Source organism: Phoca vitulina, unplaced genomic scaffold (assembly GCF_004348235.1).
Source record: "Phoca vitulina isolate PV1807 unplaced genomic scaffold, GSC_HSeal_1.0 scaffold1, whole genome shotgun sequence".
Taxonomy (NCBI): Eukaryota; Metazoa; Chordata; class Mammalia; order Carnivora; family Phocidae; genus Phoca; species Phoca vitulina.
In genome coordinates, this window is record NW_022589704.1 from 108,626,215 (window position 1) to 108,644,561 (window position 18,347).

At 39.9% G+C, this 18,347-nt stretch overlaps 1 protein-coding gene across 5 annotated transcripts in view; it reads right to left on the reverse strand.

Moving 5' to 3' along the window:
• The window catches only part of SAP130 (Sin3A associated protein 130), an 84,976-nt gene that overhangs the window by 52,166 nt on the left and 14,463 nt on the right, over positions 1-18,347 (reverse strand). For 4 of the 5 annotated variants that reach the window (XM_032412771.1, XM_032412762.1, XM_032412753.1 and 1 more), the window contains exons 7-11: positions 16,737-16,861; positions 7,123-7,270; positions 6,627-6,717; positions 6,327-6,431; positions 2,443-2,584 (exon numbers count right to left, since the gene is read on the reverse strand). In XM_032412771.1, coding sequence (XP_032268662.1) covers positions 2,443-2,584; positions 6,327-6,431; positions 6,627-6,717; positions 7,123-7,270; positions 16,737-16,861 — 611 coding nt within the window. The remainder of the gene's footprint in view (positions 1-2,442; positions 2,585-6,326; positions 6,432-6,626; positions 6,718-7,122; positions 7,271-16,736; positions 16,862-18,347) is intronic. The other variant, XM_032412781.1, reaches the window with a different exon arrangement.

An 18,347-nucleotide genomic window follows, 5' to 3' on the forward strand; every position in this document is an offset into this window, starting at 1 on the left:
TTTCTAAATAAAATGGAATTAAATACTGTATAAAACAAAATATATTATGATCAAATAAGGTTTACCACAGGAAGAATGATTCAATATCAAAATTTCTATGAATGTTTTAGATTCTTTAAAAAATTAAGAGAACAATCATTTGAAATATCACAAAAGATATACAAAAATATTTAATGGAGACATAATACTATAGATTAGCTATATTAGGATTAAAAAAAAATTACTTCCCCCTCCAAATTTTTATAGCATTCAATACTTACTCATGATATAAATAACTGAAAAAGAGGAATGGAAAAAATCTTTGTTCCTCAATCTGAAAACAGCATGTACCAAAATCTATTCTGAAATTTCCCAAGAATTCCCATTTAGGTCAGGAATAAGATAAGACCGTTCACTATCTTATCACTATTCAACATCATACTGGAAGCTCCAGGTAACAAGAGAAACACAGGTATGAAAAATGGAAATGAAAAAAATCCCTCATCCTTCAAAAAATTGTCTTATTTTTAGACAAAATAAAAACCTACATAGGAAATCCAAGAGAATCTACAAACTTTTAGGGCTAACAGGTGTGTTCAGCAAGGTGAATAGATAAAAAGACCAATATATTAAAACCTATAAGCATTCCTACACACCATAATACTCAAACAAGAACATTTAAAAATGATCCAATTCTGAAACTACTTCATATGCACTGTACCAGATTCTCACTGGGAGAGAAGAGATACAAATATGGAATGGGGGAGGTAATGGGGTTGAACTAGAAGGATCAGCATGTACTAAAGAGTTGTTGTTTTTTTAAAGATTTATTTATTTTACAAAAGAGTGAGAGAGCGAACTGGGGTAGGGGCAAAGGGAGAGGAAGAGAATCTCAAGCAGGCACCCCATTCAGCATGTAGTTTGATCGGCGGGGGCTCAATCCCACAACCCTGAGATCATGACCTGAGCTGAAACCAAGAGTCAGATGCTTAACTGACTGAGCCAACCCTGCGCCCCTAAAGAGTTTTTATGACATCACATGCTTCCTATTTCTGTCAGCTAAAAGAGCCTGGAAGAAATGACAATCAAGTAGCAATAAACAGAGCTAATGCTCTGGTTTCTAAATGATGAAAAGGAACCAGGGCTCCCTGGAGAAATGGTAGCTTCCAGGGCTCAAACAATATTCAGGAGAAACCTGGAATATTTTGTTGTGGGAAGTAAGGAAGGGGTAGACTGTATGGGACATGGAAAACCCACAGGAACTGGTCTGAAGAAGCTTCCAGAGATGATCTGAGCATCAAAACAGAAGACAATCATGAGTTATAATAATGAATAAACTAAATCCATGAGTCCATGCTCATTTAAAAAAATAAAATATACAACAAAATAAATGGGGATAGGTAAAATTTATTTACATAAACATGTCAACTGATAAATGTGGAAGAAATGGTGAAAAAGTCACTATCTTGCAACCATCATACTGCAACCATCAACTGATACGGCCAAGAATCCTCAACAGATGCTAATGCCACTGAGTGAAAGTTTATTGACGAACAGGGTATTTATAGGCTCCAAGTATTTTCACACAGATTAGTGGTTTACAAAGGAGAAAAATAGGGGCACCTGGGTGGCTCAGTCGGTTAAGCGTCTGCCTTTGGCTCGGGTCATGATTCCAGGGTCCTGGGATCGAGCCCCACATTGGGCTCCCTGTTCAGTGGGGAGCCTGCTTCTCATTCTCCCTCTTCCCCTTCCCCCTGCTCATTCTCTCTCTCAAATAAAATCTTTAAAATTTAAAAAAAAAAGGAGAAAAATATACCTTTATAGAAAAATCTGGCAAACATCACCTTTACTAGGTAATTAGTGCTGACAGGGCTAACAATGAGACATAGGGGCGGCATGAGCTCTCTGATGTAGTAACTGTGAGAAGACTGCATCACCTAAGTGGTATTTGCTCTAAAAATGCATAACCTGAATCTGACTTTGAGGAAACAATCTACAAGCCTAAGATGAAGAGTATTCTACAAAAACAACTGGCCTATCTATACTCTTCAAAAATGTAACTGTATGAAAGGGAATGGAAGGCTAAAGAATCATTTTGGATAACTGCACTGTGGTTACGAGAAGGTCTTTGTTCTTTCAGGATGAAAATGAAAGTACTTAGGGATAAAGGGTCATGACGCTGCAACCATACTCTCAAACCAGCTCAAAATAAATCAAACACAGAAACACACCAAATGAAAAAGTAGATACCAGGAGAACATCCATCAAAAGAAGAATGGCTAAATAAACATAGCACATTTTCATAAAATGAAAAATAAATTACACACGGTATTATTTTCAGGAGGAAATCTGAAAATAAGAATAACTATATATATACTGTATTTCTCGGACATTTTGTGTTATTGAAAAATCAAAACAATTAATGACACAATGGGGCAGTGTAACTGGCACATTCCCTCCTACCTATTATCACTTCGGGTTTCCATGGCCACAGGATTTGGAGAGGCCCGATGACCTGAAATGGGAATCAGGCTACTCCTCTCTGCAGGGTAATCAGGCTGGATCCGAGGAGAAGTGTGTGTGATCTGCTGAGGCACCACCTTAGCTACAAATGCAAAATCCAATCATATTACCTCTCATATGCTTTTATTGGCATGCCAAAACATTTTTGGCTAGCAACAATCTTAGGAACGCAAGTAGTAATAAGAAGCCTGGATCTTTAGTTTTCATCAAAATAAAAAAAGAAAGATCAGTACATAAGATTCAACTGAATTATTTCAAGCCAATAATCTACCGATACATTCATATGTTCGTACTGTTATTTGCCAAAGCAGGGTTCACCATCAATACTTTAACAAAAATACCAGCAATCAGGCCCTTTCTCCCTGACCTGTCTTCCTGGAGACCTTTTTTTAGAAGGAGAAAAAATTTTAACAACAATAAAAAAAATCAACAAAATTTTGAATACCAACATGGCAAAGACCTTAGCTTCTACTGCAGCATCCATAGCTAATTAGTAATGAATCAATCATTTTAATCTCCAAGTCTCAGTTTCCTCATCTATGGGAAGGCCTTCTTTAGATAATCACTTTATTTCTAAGATCCTTTGAATGTCTTGTGATTTTGCACAATACTTCATAGCAAAATCAAAATGACTATAGAGTTTTCAAATCTAATCTGAGGTTCAAAGTTTGCTCTCCTTTAGCATTTGCAATCAAGTTTTGTTTAGAAGGTAGAGCTGAACTGGTACATACTTTAGTGTTCTTACAGACCTCTCTGTTAACTCTAGGAGGGAGTATTTGGAAAGAAAAGCTGCAACCTATATTAGATATATAGAAGGACAGCTACCATCTGTGTAAGACCCCAGTTACACCAGTGACAGGCACATAAACACTGGAGACTAGGATGACACCACCACATTACCCAAAGTGCAGTGCACTGAACACCAAAGGTAAGCAGCACAAGCCCACCATGATTCCCAGCTATTTCGTGAGGGAGGCAGCTGGAGAAGTTTCTGCAGGATGATAGCTGGGATGCCCAATTCGACCACTGATGGTGACTTGGCAGAGAGAAGCTGCCATGAAACGTTTTCCGTCAGTACTAAGTAGAGAGGGAGCTGAATGGGAAGCAACTAAGCCTTATTTTTCCACTGTGCCCAATAAAAGGTAGGAGAAAAGAATGCTCCCAATAGGAATGCAGCTGTCAACTGGCAAAGTGGCTAACTACTTGTTGGTAAACCATACACACGCCCATGAATTTATATCTGTACTTTTTTCTAATTAAAAAAGCCACACATTGTCAATTATCAAAAAAAAAAAAAAAGACTTAAGGAAAAACATAATGCAAAAATCGTTAAGTTGAACATAATGCCACCTCCAAAGATGATCCCTGTTTTCTGAATGCTGTGATCATCTGATTCTGCTTTTTAGAATTCTGACACCACTGTCATATGTGGGCCAGAGCATGGAGAAAATAAAGACGGTATTCTAATGGAAATGAGCATTCATTAAAGGCAAAAACTCTATGCTTATGGTTAATCAGGCTTTTTCCCCCTGACTAAAAAATGGTTGAATTCAATATTTAACCTCACCTGGAGAAAGCAAGTGTCACTTGGAAAAAGCTACTTAGGTGATTTTAATATATCCACTAAATGCCCACTTGAAAATCAGTGCTCTAGGGTTAATATCAGGTATCCTTTCTCAACTGAGGTACTTTTGTACAGGGATCCTATAGTGACGTAACAAAGAAATACTTGGCTTACTATGAAAGAAGAAGGGAAAACCAGGGCATAAGCCTGATGGAACTTAGATAAAATCTATCACATTAAGTGGCGGATGTTAAATCTGTTTGGACACTTCTGTCAAATGATTTTCACAACTAGAATTTAGCAAATGGTTAAAAATCAAAGATAAAAGAGCTGGGAGATACGGAATATAATACTGTAACTTAAGACAAGTAAAAAGTTGATAGTCTTAGCCAAATGAATGCACATACTTCTGTCTCCTGGTACTCTGAGTTTACTTCCACAGTGTGATCTCCCAGCAAGATACAGTGACATAAATAAGAACTAATCTCTAAATAATTCTTTACAAAGGTGATTCAAGATGAAACCAGAGAGCCCCTATAGGGTACACTGTCCTCCTTTATAGGTCTAATTTTCTCTCTAGCTATAGTGAGACTCTCCACTATAAATATGGCAAGAATAAGCCTGGTTCTGTTGTTACAGTGCTCAGGATAACTGATGACACTGTTAGATATAGTTAGAAAATGGTGTGAAGTGAGAGTTAGGGAACAAGCAACAATCTTTTTCAACAGAAGTTCATCAATGCTAAAATCACACACACACTCCCACCCTCCACCCCACTCTTCTTTTCACAGGAGGGAATGAACCACCTTCACCTCAGGGGGGTAAGAAAGAAGTGTGCTCTCTCTGATGCCAAGCTGCCACGAGCAGTAGCCTGAGAAAGAGCCAGCAGCAGTGTTTTCACTGCTAGAAGCCTACCGTGGGGCTTAGTACCAATTTAAGGACGGGCATGGCTGAGTTATCTAAGGGAGGAGGAAGAAGGTTTCCTGGACTCCACCATCATTCCAGCAAAGTGTCCTCCAAGTTTGCGCAGAGGGACGTGAAGCTGTCTTACATGGGAAGGAAGGAACTACCGCAGTGCTGGGACGTAGCAAGTGGGGAAGCAATACTTCTATGTCTGGTCACCAGATTTCTGACAGTTAAGTATGTCAGTGTGTCATCTTACAAAAAGCACTCTTCTAAAAGTTTATGAAAAATATGGCAGCTGTCCCATGTGTCTGGGAGTAAACAGTAAGATGGCATGCTTATTGTCATACAACCAAGGCAAAGCTAATACCAGAAACTAAACCTGGGGCTTGTGAACTAAAGAAAGCAGCACTCTGCCTCAGAAGCCAGTCTCTGCTTTGGAAGCTGTGACAATGAGACACAGCCCCTAGGACAGGTGTCGGCAAACTGTGGGCAAATCCTGCCCGATGCCTGTTTCTGTACGGCCCATGAGCTACATGTGCGTTCATACTTTGGAATGGCCGGGGGGAAAAAAATCAAAAGAACATTTCACGACACATGAAAATTATATGAAATCCAAATTTCTGTGTCCATAAAAAGTTCTACTGAAATGTAGCCACACTCATTTGTTTACATATTATCCACAGCTCAGCAGTTGTGACACGGACCTATGAAGCCTGCAAAGCCTAAAATATTTATTATCTGGCCCTACAGAGAAGGTTGTCAATCCCTGCTCTTTATGACTCTTTGGCCGCCAGAAACTTTTCAAAGATTTTTAAAAAATATTCAAAGCATATATTTAAAAGGGGAATAAACAAAGCCTAGAAGAAATTTTAGGATGTTCGTGAAGTATCTTGGGGTAGCAGTCAGATGAGAACTGAGGGTAATCAACCCGAGGGTTATCACCCTTCCTGCTGTGCACTGCCCAGAGAGTTTTCCTGAACAATCCATCAATGTACAAGTTCTCTTCATTCCAGATCCTTGCTTTTTCTGTGGATCTCATCTAACTATGTCAGTGAAGTTAACTTCTCTTTAAAAGGCACACACAGGAGAGGTAAAATCTGATGAATGAGGAGTCAAAGCTGTGTTAAAATAACATTTACTTTCAGCTCTCAAGGATTATTACCCTCTTTTCCCCACTACGGTCAACACCAAATCTGTATGACAAATATACAAAAATCGAATTCAGTGTTGCTTTGAAAATCAACAATAATTAAAAAAAAAAAACACACCCAATACTAGCCCTCAATATGAAGACCTCGTCAGAGGGGCTGAAAAATCCCTTTTAAGCTCTGTGTGAAGGCTGCAGGACACTTACCAACTGGGATGTTTGAGGTGGTCACAGCGGTAGCATGGGATGAATGTGAGGGCATTGTCATGGTAACAATTGTACTCGTGGGAGCTTGTGTGTGTGACACAGATCCTGAAATTGGAGAAAAAAAGTCTTCAACAGTGGCCTCTCTACCCACACTACAGATTCTCAAATACCCGAGGAAAGCTCCTGGGAAAAGAGAATTCACCCTATTCTTTTTCTCTGACTGAAGCTGAGAATTGAGAAATTAACTTACCACTCATGCCTCACACCTCCTTAGGAGGAAAAGCAGGGCTGCCAACTTACCGGCCGTGGTAGCTGAAGGAATGGTGTTGGTTGCCAGTATAGGTGCTACTGTTGCTGCAGCCACTGGTGTGCCAGTGCTGAAGATCGTTTTCTGGGGGGGGAGAGGAGGGGGGAGGGGGGGAGGGGGGATATCCCATGACACAGTTATAAACAAGAACATTTCCCCCTCCATCCAGTCTATTTTATTTATTTATTTATTTTAAAGATTTTATTTATTTATTTGACAGAGAGCGAGAGAGGGAACACAAGCAGGTGGAGTGGGAGGGGGAGAAGCAGACTCCTCGCCGAGCAGGGGGCCTGATGCGGTGCTCGATCCCAGGACCCTGGGATCATGACCTGAGCCAAAGGCAGCTGCTTAACGACTGAGCCACCCAGGCGCCCCTCCATCCAGTTTAAAAGCAATCACTGCCTTCAATATTACTAGGTTCTCGGAAAGTTTTGCACAAATCTGGTTTTAACCCACAGCCTCCAAAGATGGGTTGACCTCTGGCTTTACCTGCGCCATGGTATGAAGCTGTTGCTTTGGCGTCCCCAGAGCAGGATGAGATGGCAGTGTGATTCTTGTGGTTACATCCCGTGACTGTGCAGGACGCTGAATACTAATTGCTGCAGACGGTGGATGCTGGATAGACAAAGTTGGCCGGCTGAAATAGACAGAAAAGACATGATTTCTCACTTGTCTCTAAACACAATGCAGGCTGTCCAGGCCATTTACTATCTTGTACTAGACCATCATCATATGGCTGTAGTTTTAGGTCTGTGACATCCACAGGTGAACCAATGAAGTAAATGGCCTGTCAAGTTTCTCTTCTGTAAGTCCCATAAACCTATTTCCAAAGGTATCAATATGTGCCATGAACTGAATCAATTAATCCTTAGTCATTTTCAGCACTCTCAGTGTAGTTAACCAACACTCTAGGACAATCTTGAGTGAGCATTATTATAATCAATACACTTCACTCTGTGGACAAAGCTGGAGATACACACTAAGGTTTTCACATTACGAGGCAGGATTACAGACAACCCTGATTAACAGTAGCCCACCCCATTGCCCCCAAAGCACTAACCCGCTCTCAATTTCCTATCATTCCTTACCATATGATTCCTTCAAAAGTTAGTTATGATTGTCTAATGATTGAAAGGGATATCAACACAGAAACCATGTCAAATTAACTGGCAGCAAGTTACTGGAATTGCAGCAGTGGCAAGAAAACTTGACATTATAACAAAGTTGGCTTCTCAAGTCAGAGGGGGAAGAATGGACTATTTAATAAATGATGTTGGGAAGACTAGGTAGCCCTTTGAAAAAAATAAAATTGGATCCATGCTTCATGCATTACTATGCCAGGATAAATAAGAGGAGGATCGAAGATTTTACAGCAAATTAAAAAGTACATGAAGAAAAGACAGAAGAATTCTTTTATAACCTCAGAATGGATGAGAGCTTTTTAACTACTGAAAGCTTTCAAAATCCAAAAACTACAGATCAAAAAATTTACTCTGTGAACAAATAAGCAAACCTACATAGCAAAACACACAAACACACTATAAGCATGGTCAAAAGACTCAAACTAAAGTGTAATCCTCTTAATATACTAGGAGCTCCTTGCAGTCAATGAGAAAAATAACAGCCCAATAAAAAACAAGCAAAGGATATACATAGCCAGTTCACTAAAGAGAAAACACAAGTGTCTCTTTAACAAAGAAATGATGCTCACTCGTACTCATAGGAAGAGAAATACAATTTAAAATACACAGAGATATCACTGTTCACCTATCAGATTGGCAAAAACCCCCCAAATGGACAGCATAATGTTGTTCAAGCTGCAAGGAAATAGGCACTTCTAAACATTCTGGAAGGAGTGCGAACTGGTATAAACCCTAAGGAAGGCAATTAGTAGGTATTGAAATTATAACTGCATATACCTTCTGATTACTTTTGGGAATTTATCCTACAGGTATTCTTGCACACATAGATAATGACTGAAGTATAAGGTTATTCACTGCAATATTACTTATGATGGTCAAGTACGAGAAACAACCTCAAACCCATTCACACGTACGATGGATCACTGTGCTGGTACTAAGAGAACAATGAGGCTGTCTAAGTAATGAAATAGGAAACTTTCAATACATGTTGTTATATTTAAAGAAAGTAAAGAGAATGTATGAGTTAATTTTGGGTAGAAAGGATAAAAATAAGAACTGCATTTGAATCTGACTATATTAACACTGGAACGACATCCAGTTAGTTATTATCAGGTAACTTAGAAAAGGTAAAAGGGAAGGAACCAGGATCCTGGTGGATGGGGGACAGAGGAGAGAGTGACACTCCCTACACATCTTTTTATGCTTTTATATTTTGAAACCATGTGAATACAAATTAAAAAGAAGTGAATAAGCTGAGCTTGTAAGGATAAAAACTTCGAGACTGCATGTTTCTAAACTAAGCAATGGTTTCATCATAAACATCCTCTCTCAAAATGCTTTAAAAACAGACAGGACAGGATATCTGTGAATAAAGTGTTCAAACTGAATGAAGGATGGTCTTCTCTCTGAAGAAAGAGAGCTAAATGCTTTATCATTTGAGTTCAAAGGAAAGCTGAAAAACTGGCCACGGATACAACTATGGAACTTGGTGGAACTCACTGAGGAGAAAGCCTACTACTGGAGACTGGATCTTTATGCTTTCCAGGATGAGCCATTTCCCCAGGCCCATTCCCTATGTTCACCCAAAATGTAAAGGACCCCAAAAGATTTCCTTAAGTGACTCTCATGTTCTCAAGCCAGAAAAAACCTAGAAACCTAAAAACCTGGATAATCCTAAAAAGTCTTTCGGTCATTCTTTTTAAGCCTTTCTATTATGCCTCTTCCACTAGTCATTTTTAAAAGGCTGGGAACGAGGAATGGATGTTCTCTGGTAATTTAAATGACCACTTTGAGATTTTGTTTAGGTTTCATTCTCTCTCCACATTATGGCAGAATCCACTTTTTATTATGAATAACATAGCCCAAAAGTTACATCCAGAAACACAAAGAAGAAAAATACAAGCTCTGTGGCTATTCCACAGTTAGCCTTATCAGTCACCACCAGGGCAGCAGCACACTGGTAAGATGCCTGGACTAGGTTAGCCGGTATGTGGTAGGCCAATTCTGACCAGGACCTCCACTATCACACTGAGAGCTGAAGTACCTTTATGGCTCCTGAAATTACTGAAGATGACCATTACACCAGTTGTCGTGGGAGTTCAAATGCATGGTGCAGCGTCAAGTGTTTGGTACAATCCCTGCGGAATCAGCCTGAGGATATTACTCTTGATGTGGCAAGTGGAGACGCAGACCTTGCTCAAAGTAACAGGATTCTGAACACCACTGGTCCAGTCAGTGAATAATAATTAGGACTTTGTTTTGCAGCCTGGCTTCTTCCTTGTATGGCTTTCACACCCTACTGAAAGGTGACTTTAGAGTAACATGAGAAGAATGATATTTGCCGACATAGACCACCTGCATAAACTCGTCACTGCAACTATCAGGATGTCTCTGGGGCTTTAACAGATAAAAATCCATTTTGGAGACTGGAGTTTTAATAGTTGACAATGTACTACGCTAAGCACAGTGCCATGTAAGACACCTGCTCCCAGCATTTATGATGAAAACCATTCAGAGAGATATATGTATATATAATTAAAACAATGACAAAATTTAGGACAGATGAACTTAATTATAAAAATAATTTTGAAGACTCTCATAACAAAGAATAATATCAACATTCAAATCACCAGGAAAGGGTCTCCTCAATTCACCTTAAACATACTCATATTTAAAAGGTCTGCGTCATAAAAAAAATAGCCAGAAAAGAATATTTATATTAAGTATTTAAATATCTTTTTAAGTGCTTTTGAAAGCACAGACTATAGTACATGGTAGTCTTTGACTTTCATTTACTCTTAATGAAAAAAAAAAAACCACGAACATGTCTATAAAGTACATTACATGTTAGGCATATTTTAATTCCTTTACATATATTAATATAAGCACTCCTTATAATGACCTGTGAGGTAGGTAGTATTATTGCCATTTTCTTTTTTCCCCCACAGATTTATTTGAGAGAGACAGAGAGAGAAAACACGTGCATGAGCCAGGGAGGAGCAGAGGGAGAGGGAGTATCCTCAAGCAGACTCCCTGTTGAGTGTGGAGCCAGACGTAGGGCTTGATCCCAGGACTGTGAGATCATGACCTGAGCCAAAATCAAGAGTTGGACACTCAACTGACTGAGCCACACAGGCACCCCGATTATTGCCATTTCTAGGTGACGAAACTGAGGCATTTACTCTTTGGCCTAGCACTCCCACTTCCACAGATCTTGAAAGTACACCATCACGAATATGCAACAGCACATGCTGAAATGTCCATCAGTACATCCATAAGCTGGGGTACAACACAGCTAAAAATAAAGAGAATAAATATCTCTATGTACTGATCTGGATCATCTCCAGAATATATTAAGAGAAAAATACAATATGCTGTATTTTCTTTGAAAGTTATGTCTTTTTTTTTTAAGATTTTTATTTATTTGAGAGAGAGAGAGAGAGCCAGAGAGCAAGCACAAGCAGGGGCAGAAGGAGAGGGTGAGGGAGAAGCAGGCTCCCTGATGAGCAGGGAGCCCACCATGGGACTGGATCCCAGGACCCTGGGATCACGACCTGAGCTGAAGGCAGACACTTAACCGACTGAGCCACCCAGGCGCGCCCCAGCATGCTATATCTGAGGGACAGAGAGGAGAGTGATATTCCTCACTGTATACCTTTTTGTATATTTTTATTTTGGAAATATGTGAATATAAATTAAATAACAGAAAATGTTACTACATATCCCACAGAGAAAACGATCACTTCAAGTGACCTCTGAATATATTCTCACTCCGTTTTGTGGGATCTAGTTTGAACACAAAAGAACGGGGAGGAAGTCTTAAACTTCACACTCAGTCTTATTGTTAGTTTAATCTACAGAAAATAAGGGGTTGATTTAAGACATGTGAACTTGGGACTCTGAATTGTTACTTTGAAACTATTTTTTTTTTACATTATGGACCAAAAAACCAAGTAGTTATGTTAATGTCTTGACAGAAGATTTGCAGTGTAAGAGAAAAGATGTATAAATATAAAACTGAAAAAAGAAAAAAACCTGTAATGTTAAATTTCATTTGGAAATATCAGTATGAAGACATGACTGTGTTTACTGTATTGATTACCTCTGTCCACAGAAAGAGTCCAAAAGCAATGATAACCCAGGAGCAATGTATACCCTTAGCACCCAGATCTTGGGTTCTAATTACCATTCTCCACTAAAAAGAACCAAGAATTGTTGGAGAAATGGCTGATTTCAAGACTAGGGAGACAGAAAAATAAAAAAGGGCCTAATTTATCATGTACCAAAAAGTAGAAAGTACTCAAAGTCCAAGAGGAGTTATCAAAATGACACTCAAACCAGTTTGAAGGGGTTCTCACTAGCCGAATCTGGGGCAACTGGGAAAAAAAAGGATTTTCATTAAAATACACTGAGTAAATAAAACACCCCTGAGTCCATAGTGGCAACTCACCCCTACACAAAAAAGATCAGAGATTAAGCAGCGTCACTCAGCTAGAAAGTGCTCCCACGTCTGTTGTCTTAATCAATATACCCCTTCTCCTAGTGATGAAATTTTCTTTAATGGTCTCAAAGGCTGCTCTAGGGACAGAGACCCAATTTAGAAACTTGACACAGAAAATATGGGGTTAATTTACAATGAGTGAACCTGTGACCATCCTCCAGAGTTGAGCTGGATCTTTGTTTGACTTCTTTAAAGTGGGGACAAGAAGTATTGCAGGCAGAGACTGCAGGTTTGGGATTTTCTCCTCCTCTCAGAGAATAGTAACAAAACAAAGAGGAATGCAGTCCCCATCTTTGGCAACATTAAGAGACACCTGAAACCTCAAACCACAGAAGAGGTAGCAGAACTGCCAAGGGCAGTGATACCCAAACAGCGACACAGGAGTCAATGCACACAGGATCTCTGCAGCTACAAGTTCAGTAACAAATCCAGTCAAGTATAATTCTCCAAAGTGAGGAGTGCACTCTGACACAGAAAACCAAAAACTTGTGTTTGTAACAGTAGGAGCTGTCAGTGAAGCAGGACCTGGACACAGACCAGTTCCAGTATCCAATAATCAACAACGTAGGGCTGAACTAAGAACCACACATATGGATAAGCGCCATGTGAAAAACAGCATGTGGTGAGGGGTGCCTGGCAGGCTCAGCGGGTAGAGCATGTGATTCTCGATCTCAGGGTCATGAGTTCAAGCTCCATGTTGGGCGTAGAGCTTACTTTAAACAAACAAACCACACACACACACACAAAAGACCCCAGCATGTGGTGAGACCCAAAGAAAAGAGAAATTGCCATCTGGGGCAGTCTATCTTCACTGGCAGGAGAGAAGTACAACCAAGAAAACACGAACAGAGTATCCTGAGTCATTAGGAAAATTTCCCCTAACCCAGTACACAGCCCAGCCTACAAGAACCAATTACAAATAGCTGATGCAGAATAAGTTCAACTCCACTCAAAGATGAGTACTCAGAAAGCAACCAGCACAAGATCTATTTCATGATGCTACAAGAAAAATGGTGGACAGAAAAAGGGGAATTTTACTAGAAAGGCTTTCACTAAGTAGATGAAAATTGTACCATGAATGAAGAAACGTAATGAAATAACTCCTTCCACAAAATGAAAACACAAAGCAAAGATGTAAGAGCTCACTGGACAAAAGGATAAGACAACAGGAGACAGGCATAGCTCAATAAATAGGCATAGCTCAAGACAGAAACAGAAGAAAATATCCAGCTGCGTCAGGAATGAAGGCAAAACTAAAAGTAGAGCATGACAGACAATGCTGGAAACTCAGTAAGAAACAGAGAAGACTGTGAGAAAATTAAGCAGAATCAAAACGGAAAAAATTAATAAAGCTTAGATAAGGAAGTCGTGCAAAAAAGATTCAACAAATACGTAACTGGGTGCCCCCCTCACTAAAATGGAACAGAATGAACATACAAAGATACAATTCAATAAAACTGTTCATAAATAGTTTCATGTTGCAGATTAAAAAGGTACACCATGTTTCAGAACAAAACGATACATAATGGTCACTACAAAACACATCCCAGGAAAATCACTGAAATTCAAAGATAAAGAATCTTAGGCAATCAGGCAAAAATATCAAGATCCTTTTAAGGGATTAAAAAAAATCAGGCTGGCCTCAGACTTCTGTACATTATCCAGTTCTAGAAGGCAGAGGAAAAATAGCGATAAAATACTCACAGAAAAAAATACAGAAACCAAAAGAATTATCACCTAAACTACTGCTTAAGTATAATGATACCTGCAAAATGATTTTGAATATGTGAAAACGCAAAACACTGGTCCTCTAAGTCCTTCTTGAAGAAAGCAGCAGAGAATAAATTTCATTCAACCAAGCAATGAACAACAAGAAATGATAAAAAAAACCTGGCACACAGGATTACTCTATTTAACATAAAGAGTAAGACCACTTTTTTTTTTTTGGAACCTTCCTTCATTTTTATGCCTTGAACCAATTTAATTAATATTGGTTTCTCTGGTCTTTGCGAGTTTGGTAGAATTCAATGAAACTGTCTGGGCCTGGTGCTTTTCGGAAGATACTACTTTGAAATTTTTTTCTATTTCTCCAGTGGAAATTGGTCTATTTAAACTTTCTGGCTCCAGAATTCAAAGGGAGCTAGATATTAGAAATTTATCACTGTTAATAGATTTAAGTAGAAAAATCATCTGGTCATTAGGGTTTCTGTCTGTTTAATTCACTAGTGTAGTTCTAGTGCCCAGAGCAGTGACTGCCACAATGCTGAAAAGACATCTGACAAAATTCAACATCTGTTTTTATTAAAAACTCAATACACTGGAAAAGACAGATACTTTGATAACATGGTTTAAAAAAAATTAACTCATTTTCACTGTATACACATTCGTAACTTTTGAATTTCTTCATACCATCTCAATATATACAGGTAATATAAAATTAAAACAAACAACACAGTCTACTTTATTTTGGGCAGTTGTGTCTCTTTGTACCTCAGGCAATATTTTCAATTACCAGAAAGTGTCCTTATTCTACTGAAGAGGAGACTAAGGAGCAGGAAAGTTGAGAAACTTGCCTAATGTCACACAGCTAGTGAATGATAGAGCTAATGGTTAAATATAAGTCCTAGGTACACTTCTGCATATAAAAGTTAACTTTCTTCAGAGTTCCGTTCCAGGCCCTCTTCTTATTCATTCCCCCTGGAGAGACTCAGATTACCTCAAAGCTTTAACTGTAGCCCACAGGTTGATGACTTCCAAACCCATTCATTATCTCTGGCACCAACATCTCTTCAATCACCTGCTGACAACTGCCACTTGATTGTTCCATGGATAAACTCAGTATCCTGAAAGTCAACATTCTTTCTAAAACTCACTTTCTTTCCCTTGTTTCCTTTATTTACTTGGTCAAACAAGGAAGAAACCAGGGAGGCATCTAGACTTACCACTCTGCCCTGCCTCCAACTGGCAATTGAGAGTTATGGATGGTCTCTGGTCTGACAGCTTTAGTCTCCACGCCTACTACCCCTTCTTCTGTTCAGTGAATCTCTTCTTGTTTATATTGCCAAAGGCACCACATAACCAAACACATGAATCAAAAAAGACCTCCTGGCGAGACTCACATCCCACTGTCTCCCCCCAACTTTCATAGCCTTACCACAATATGGCTTGGGATCAGAAGGACAAACATGTCTTCACCCAATTGTGTCATTTCTAGGAAGCATCACAGATCATTCCCTCATCAGCCAGACTATCCCTGTACGGCTCTATAGTTCTCTCCCTTTTCAGATACCCAACCCTTCTGTTGCAGCCTCTGAACTTACAGTCCATTTAGCAAAATCCCCTACATCCTCAGTCTCTTCCCTGAATATATCCTTTACCTCCCTGCCCTAATGAATCTGGGTTCTCCCCTGAGAACACTGCTTCCCCCTCCAGCCCTCTCATCTAGGAGACATTTTTTCTCTCATAAACCTCTTCCCCATCTATACAGTCTTCCTAAATAATCTCCTTCATAACTCTCCCCTGGACTCCAAACTTATCTATTAACCAATCTCATCATCTCTACTTGCATGCTCAGAAGTCAGCACAACCTTCCAATGCCCAAGACTAGTCTGGAATTCCTCCCCAAAACCTACTCTTCCCACTGTCCCTCATATCAAGTTACTTGATACGAGGATTTCAGAAGAATTACGTAGGGGCAGTGAGAGAACAACCTGACTCCTCTTGTTCTCTCACTGCCCCTACGTAATTCCTCTGAAATCCTCAACCAACTTCAAAAATCTATTCTGAATCTAACCATGTCTTGCCACCTCCAGCAATGATCTCTTCTGGATTCCTACATACCTTTCTAAACCATCTCTCCAACTTTGCCTCTCCACAGTAGCCAGGCTTCAGACCATCACGCTGCTCTGCTCAAAATTCTGCTAAGGCTTCCCGTTGCACCCCAGCAAAGTCAAAACCTGTAGAGGGCTTCCGAAGGCCCGAATCTGGAGACCCTGTTACCTCCTAAAATAATCTCTTGCCGCTCTCCTACCATTAGCCTCTTGCTTCTCCTTACTATGGCAAACACACTCCTGTCTTGGGGCCTTTACACTTATTGTTCCCACTGCTTAGAATGCTCTTATCCCACACAGCCACATGGCTCACTTCAATACATCTTTCAATTTTCTGCTCCAATCTATTCTTAACAACAGTGCTCCCAGATCACCGTACAGGAAATAGTAAGCCTGTACTGCCTAACCTGTCACTCCAAATCCCACCCTATCTAATTTTTCCCCAAAGCACTTTTCACCATCTAAAAAACTTCATTTTTTATTTGTATGTCTCCAGCGACAGGCTTTATCTCCAGCATCTAGAACACTACACAGCTCATAAAAAGCGCTCAATAACGATTTACTGAATTAAATGAAAAGAAAGGAAAAAGGGAAAGGAGGAGGGCCTGATCTCCAAACCCCCAAATATACCTAAGTGCTGAATCAGTAGCATGTGCTGCAGTTGTAGTAATGACTGGAGACTGAGCTCTGGTGGCTGAGACAGTTGCTACCACAGCAGGAGGGATGGTATTAGAGGTGGTCACAGGTGGACGAGACTACCAAGAGAAGAGAAAAAATATTTCATTTAAAACAAGAAGCAAAATAAAATACAGTAAGCCAAACAATGAAAGTATAATTTGAAACTTGGGCCTTCAAACAAGCATGTTTGTGTCCAAATGAAAGCAAATTCTCACCATTCTGATTAAGGAATTCTCTTTTCAGATAGGTAATTTTAACACCCAAGAGACAGAATTACCAAAAAATATCCTATTTTGGCTGGATGGACTATATAAATTCCTCCTTTCCAAGTAGGACTGGATGAAACATTTTGTCCCATTAGTAGGAGTTGGGATCCAACCCTTCAGATCTAGAGTGCCCACAGATTTGTTGGTCCTGGTGTAGACATTTTACACTACCACACAACCAAGTGCTTTCCACAGGGGGATCTAAGCCGTTGGATGGAACTGCTGGCTCTCAGTCCCTCTAAGCAAACACATGAAAACAGCACTTGCCTGCGGAAGATTCAGGGTGCCCAGATGTTCTCTGGCTGTTTTCACATGGAAGTACTTCCTGTACCTTCCCTATACTACATCTGTGTGTAAAATCTTCACCAAACGAGTTTTCCACCCTGGGCTTCACCTGCTTGTCCACCATCGATTCTTTCCATCATCTGAGCTCTCCTGAGTAGTCCCTTTCTTGACCCTGATACACACAGTTAAATTCGCAAATGCTGCCCATTCTGGATCTACCTCTCACTTCCAGACCTTTTACCTGTTGTGCCTGCTGTTACAGCTTGTTGTCGCACAGGAGGATCGTCACACTATCTTTACTGAACTCCTTGTCCTGGTTCTTTCTCTAATCTCTTCTGTATACCATTTACACTCCAGGGGCCTAATGAGTCTCCAAATGTGTTTTATTAGCCAGCAAGGTCTCTTATTTTGTTTTAAATTGAAAACTCTATGCTGGACATGTGCTACCCTGTGTCCTACTCAGCACCCTTCCTTATTGTCTTAAATCCTGCTGTTCCACATACATTACCAGTCTGGCCCCCAAAAGTATCTGAATTTTCATCTCCTGTCTGTGATTCAGCTCATTAATCTTTCAAGAGTATTTCTTTGATCGTACGTTACTGTGTTCAAAAAACTTAGTGGCTCTCTGTTGTGTACAAAATCAAATTTACACTCTGTATCTTAGAGCTCTGAATTTAGAGACATTACAATGTCACATCACAACACACTATATCTCAGTAGTACTGAGCTCACAGATTTCCTTGAAAAAAAGTTGAAAGGCACAGACCGTCTTCCTTGAAAAGCATGCACACTTGCATAACGTGCACAGAATACGCAGGGGCTCATAAATCCTGGTCTGAACGAAAAACTCTTCAGTTCTGGCTCGCCTCTACTAAACCCTGTACGTAACCATCACCATTCACAGTATTGCTCCCTTTCACTGCCTCTCCACTTCTCTGAATCCCTGTTACCACACCCATCCCAGCGAAAGCTTCCCTTACCACAGCTCCTCTAAATCCCGACAGCTGATCAC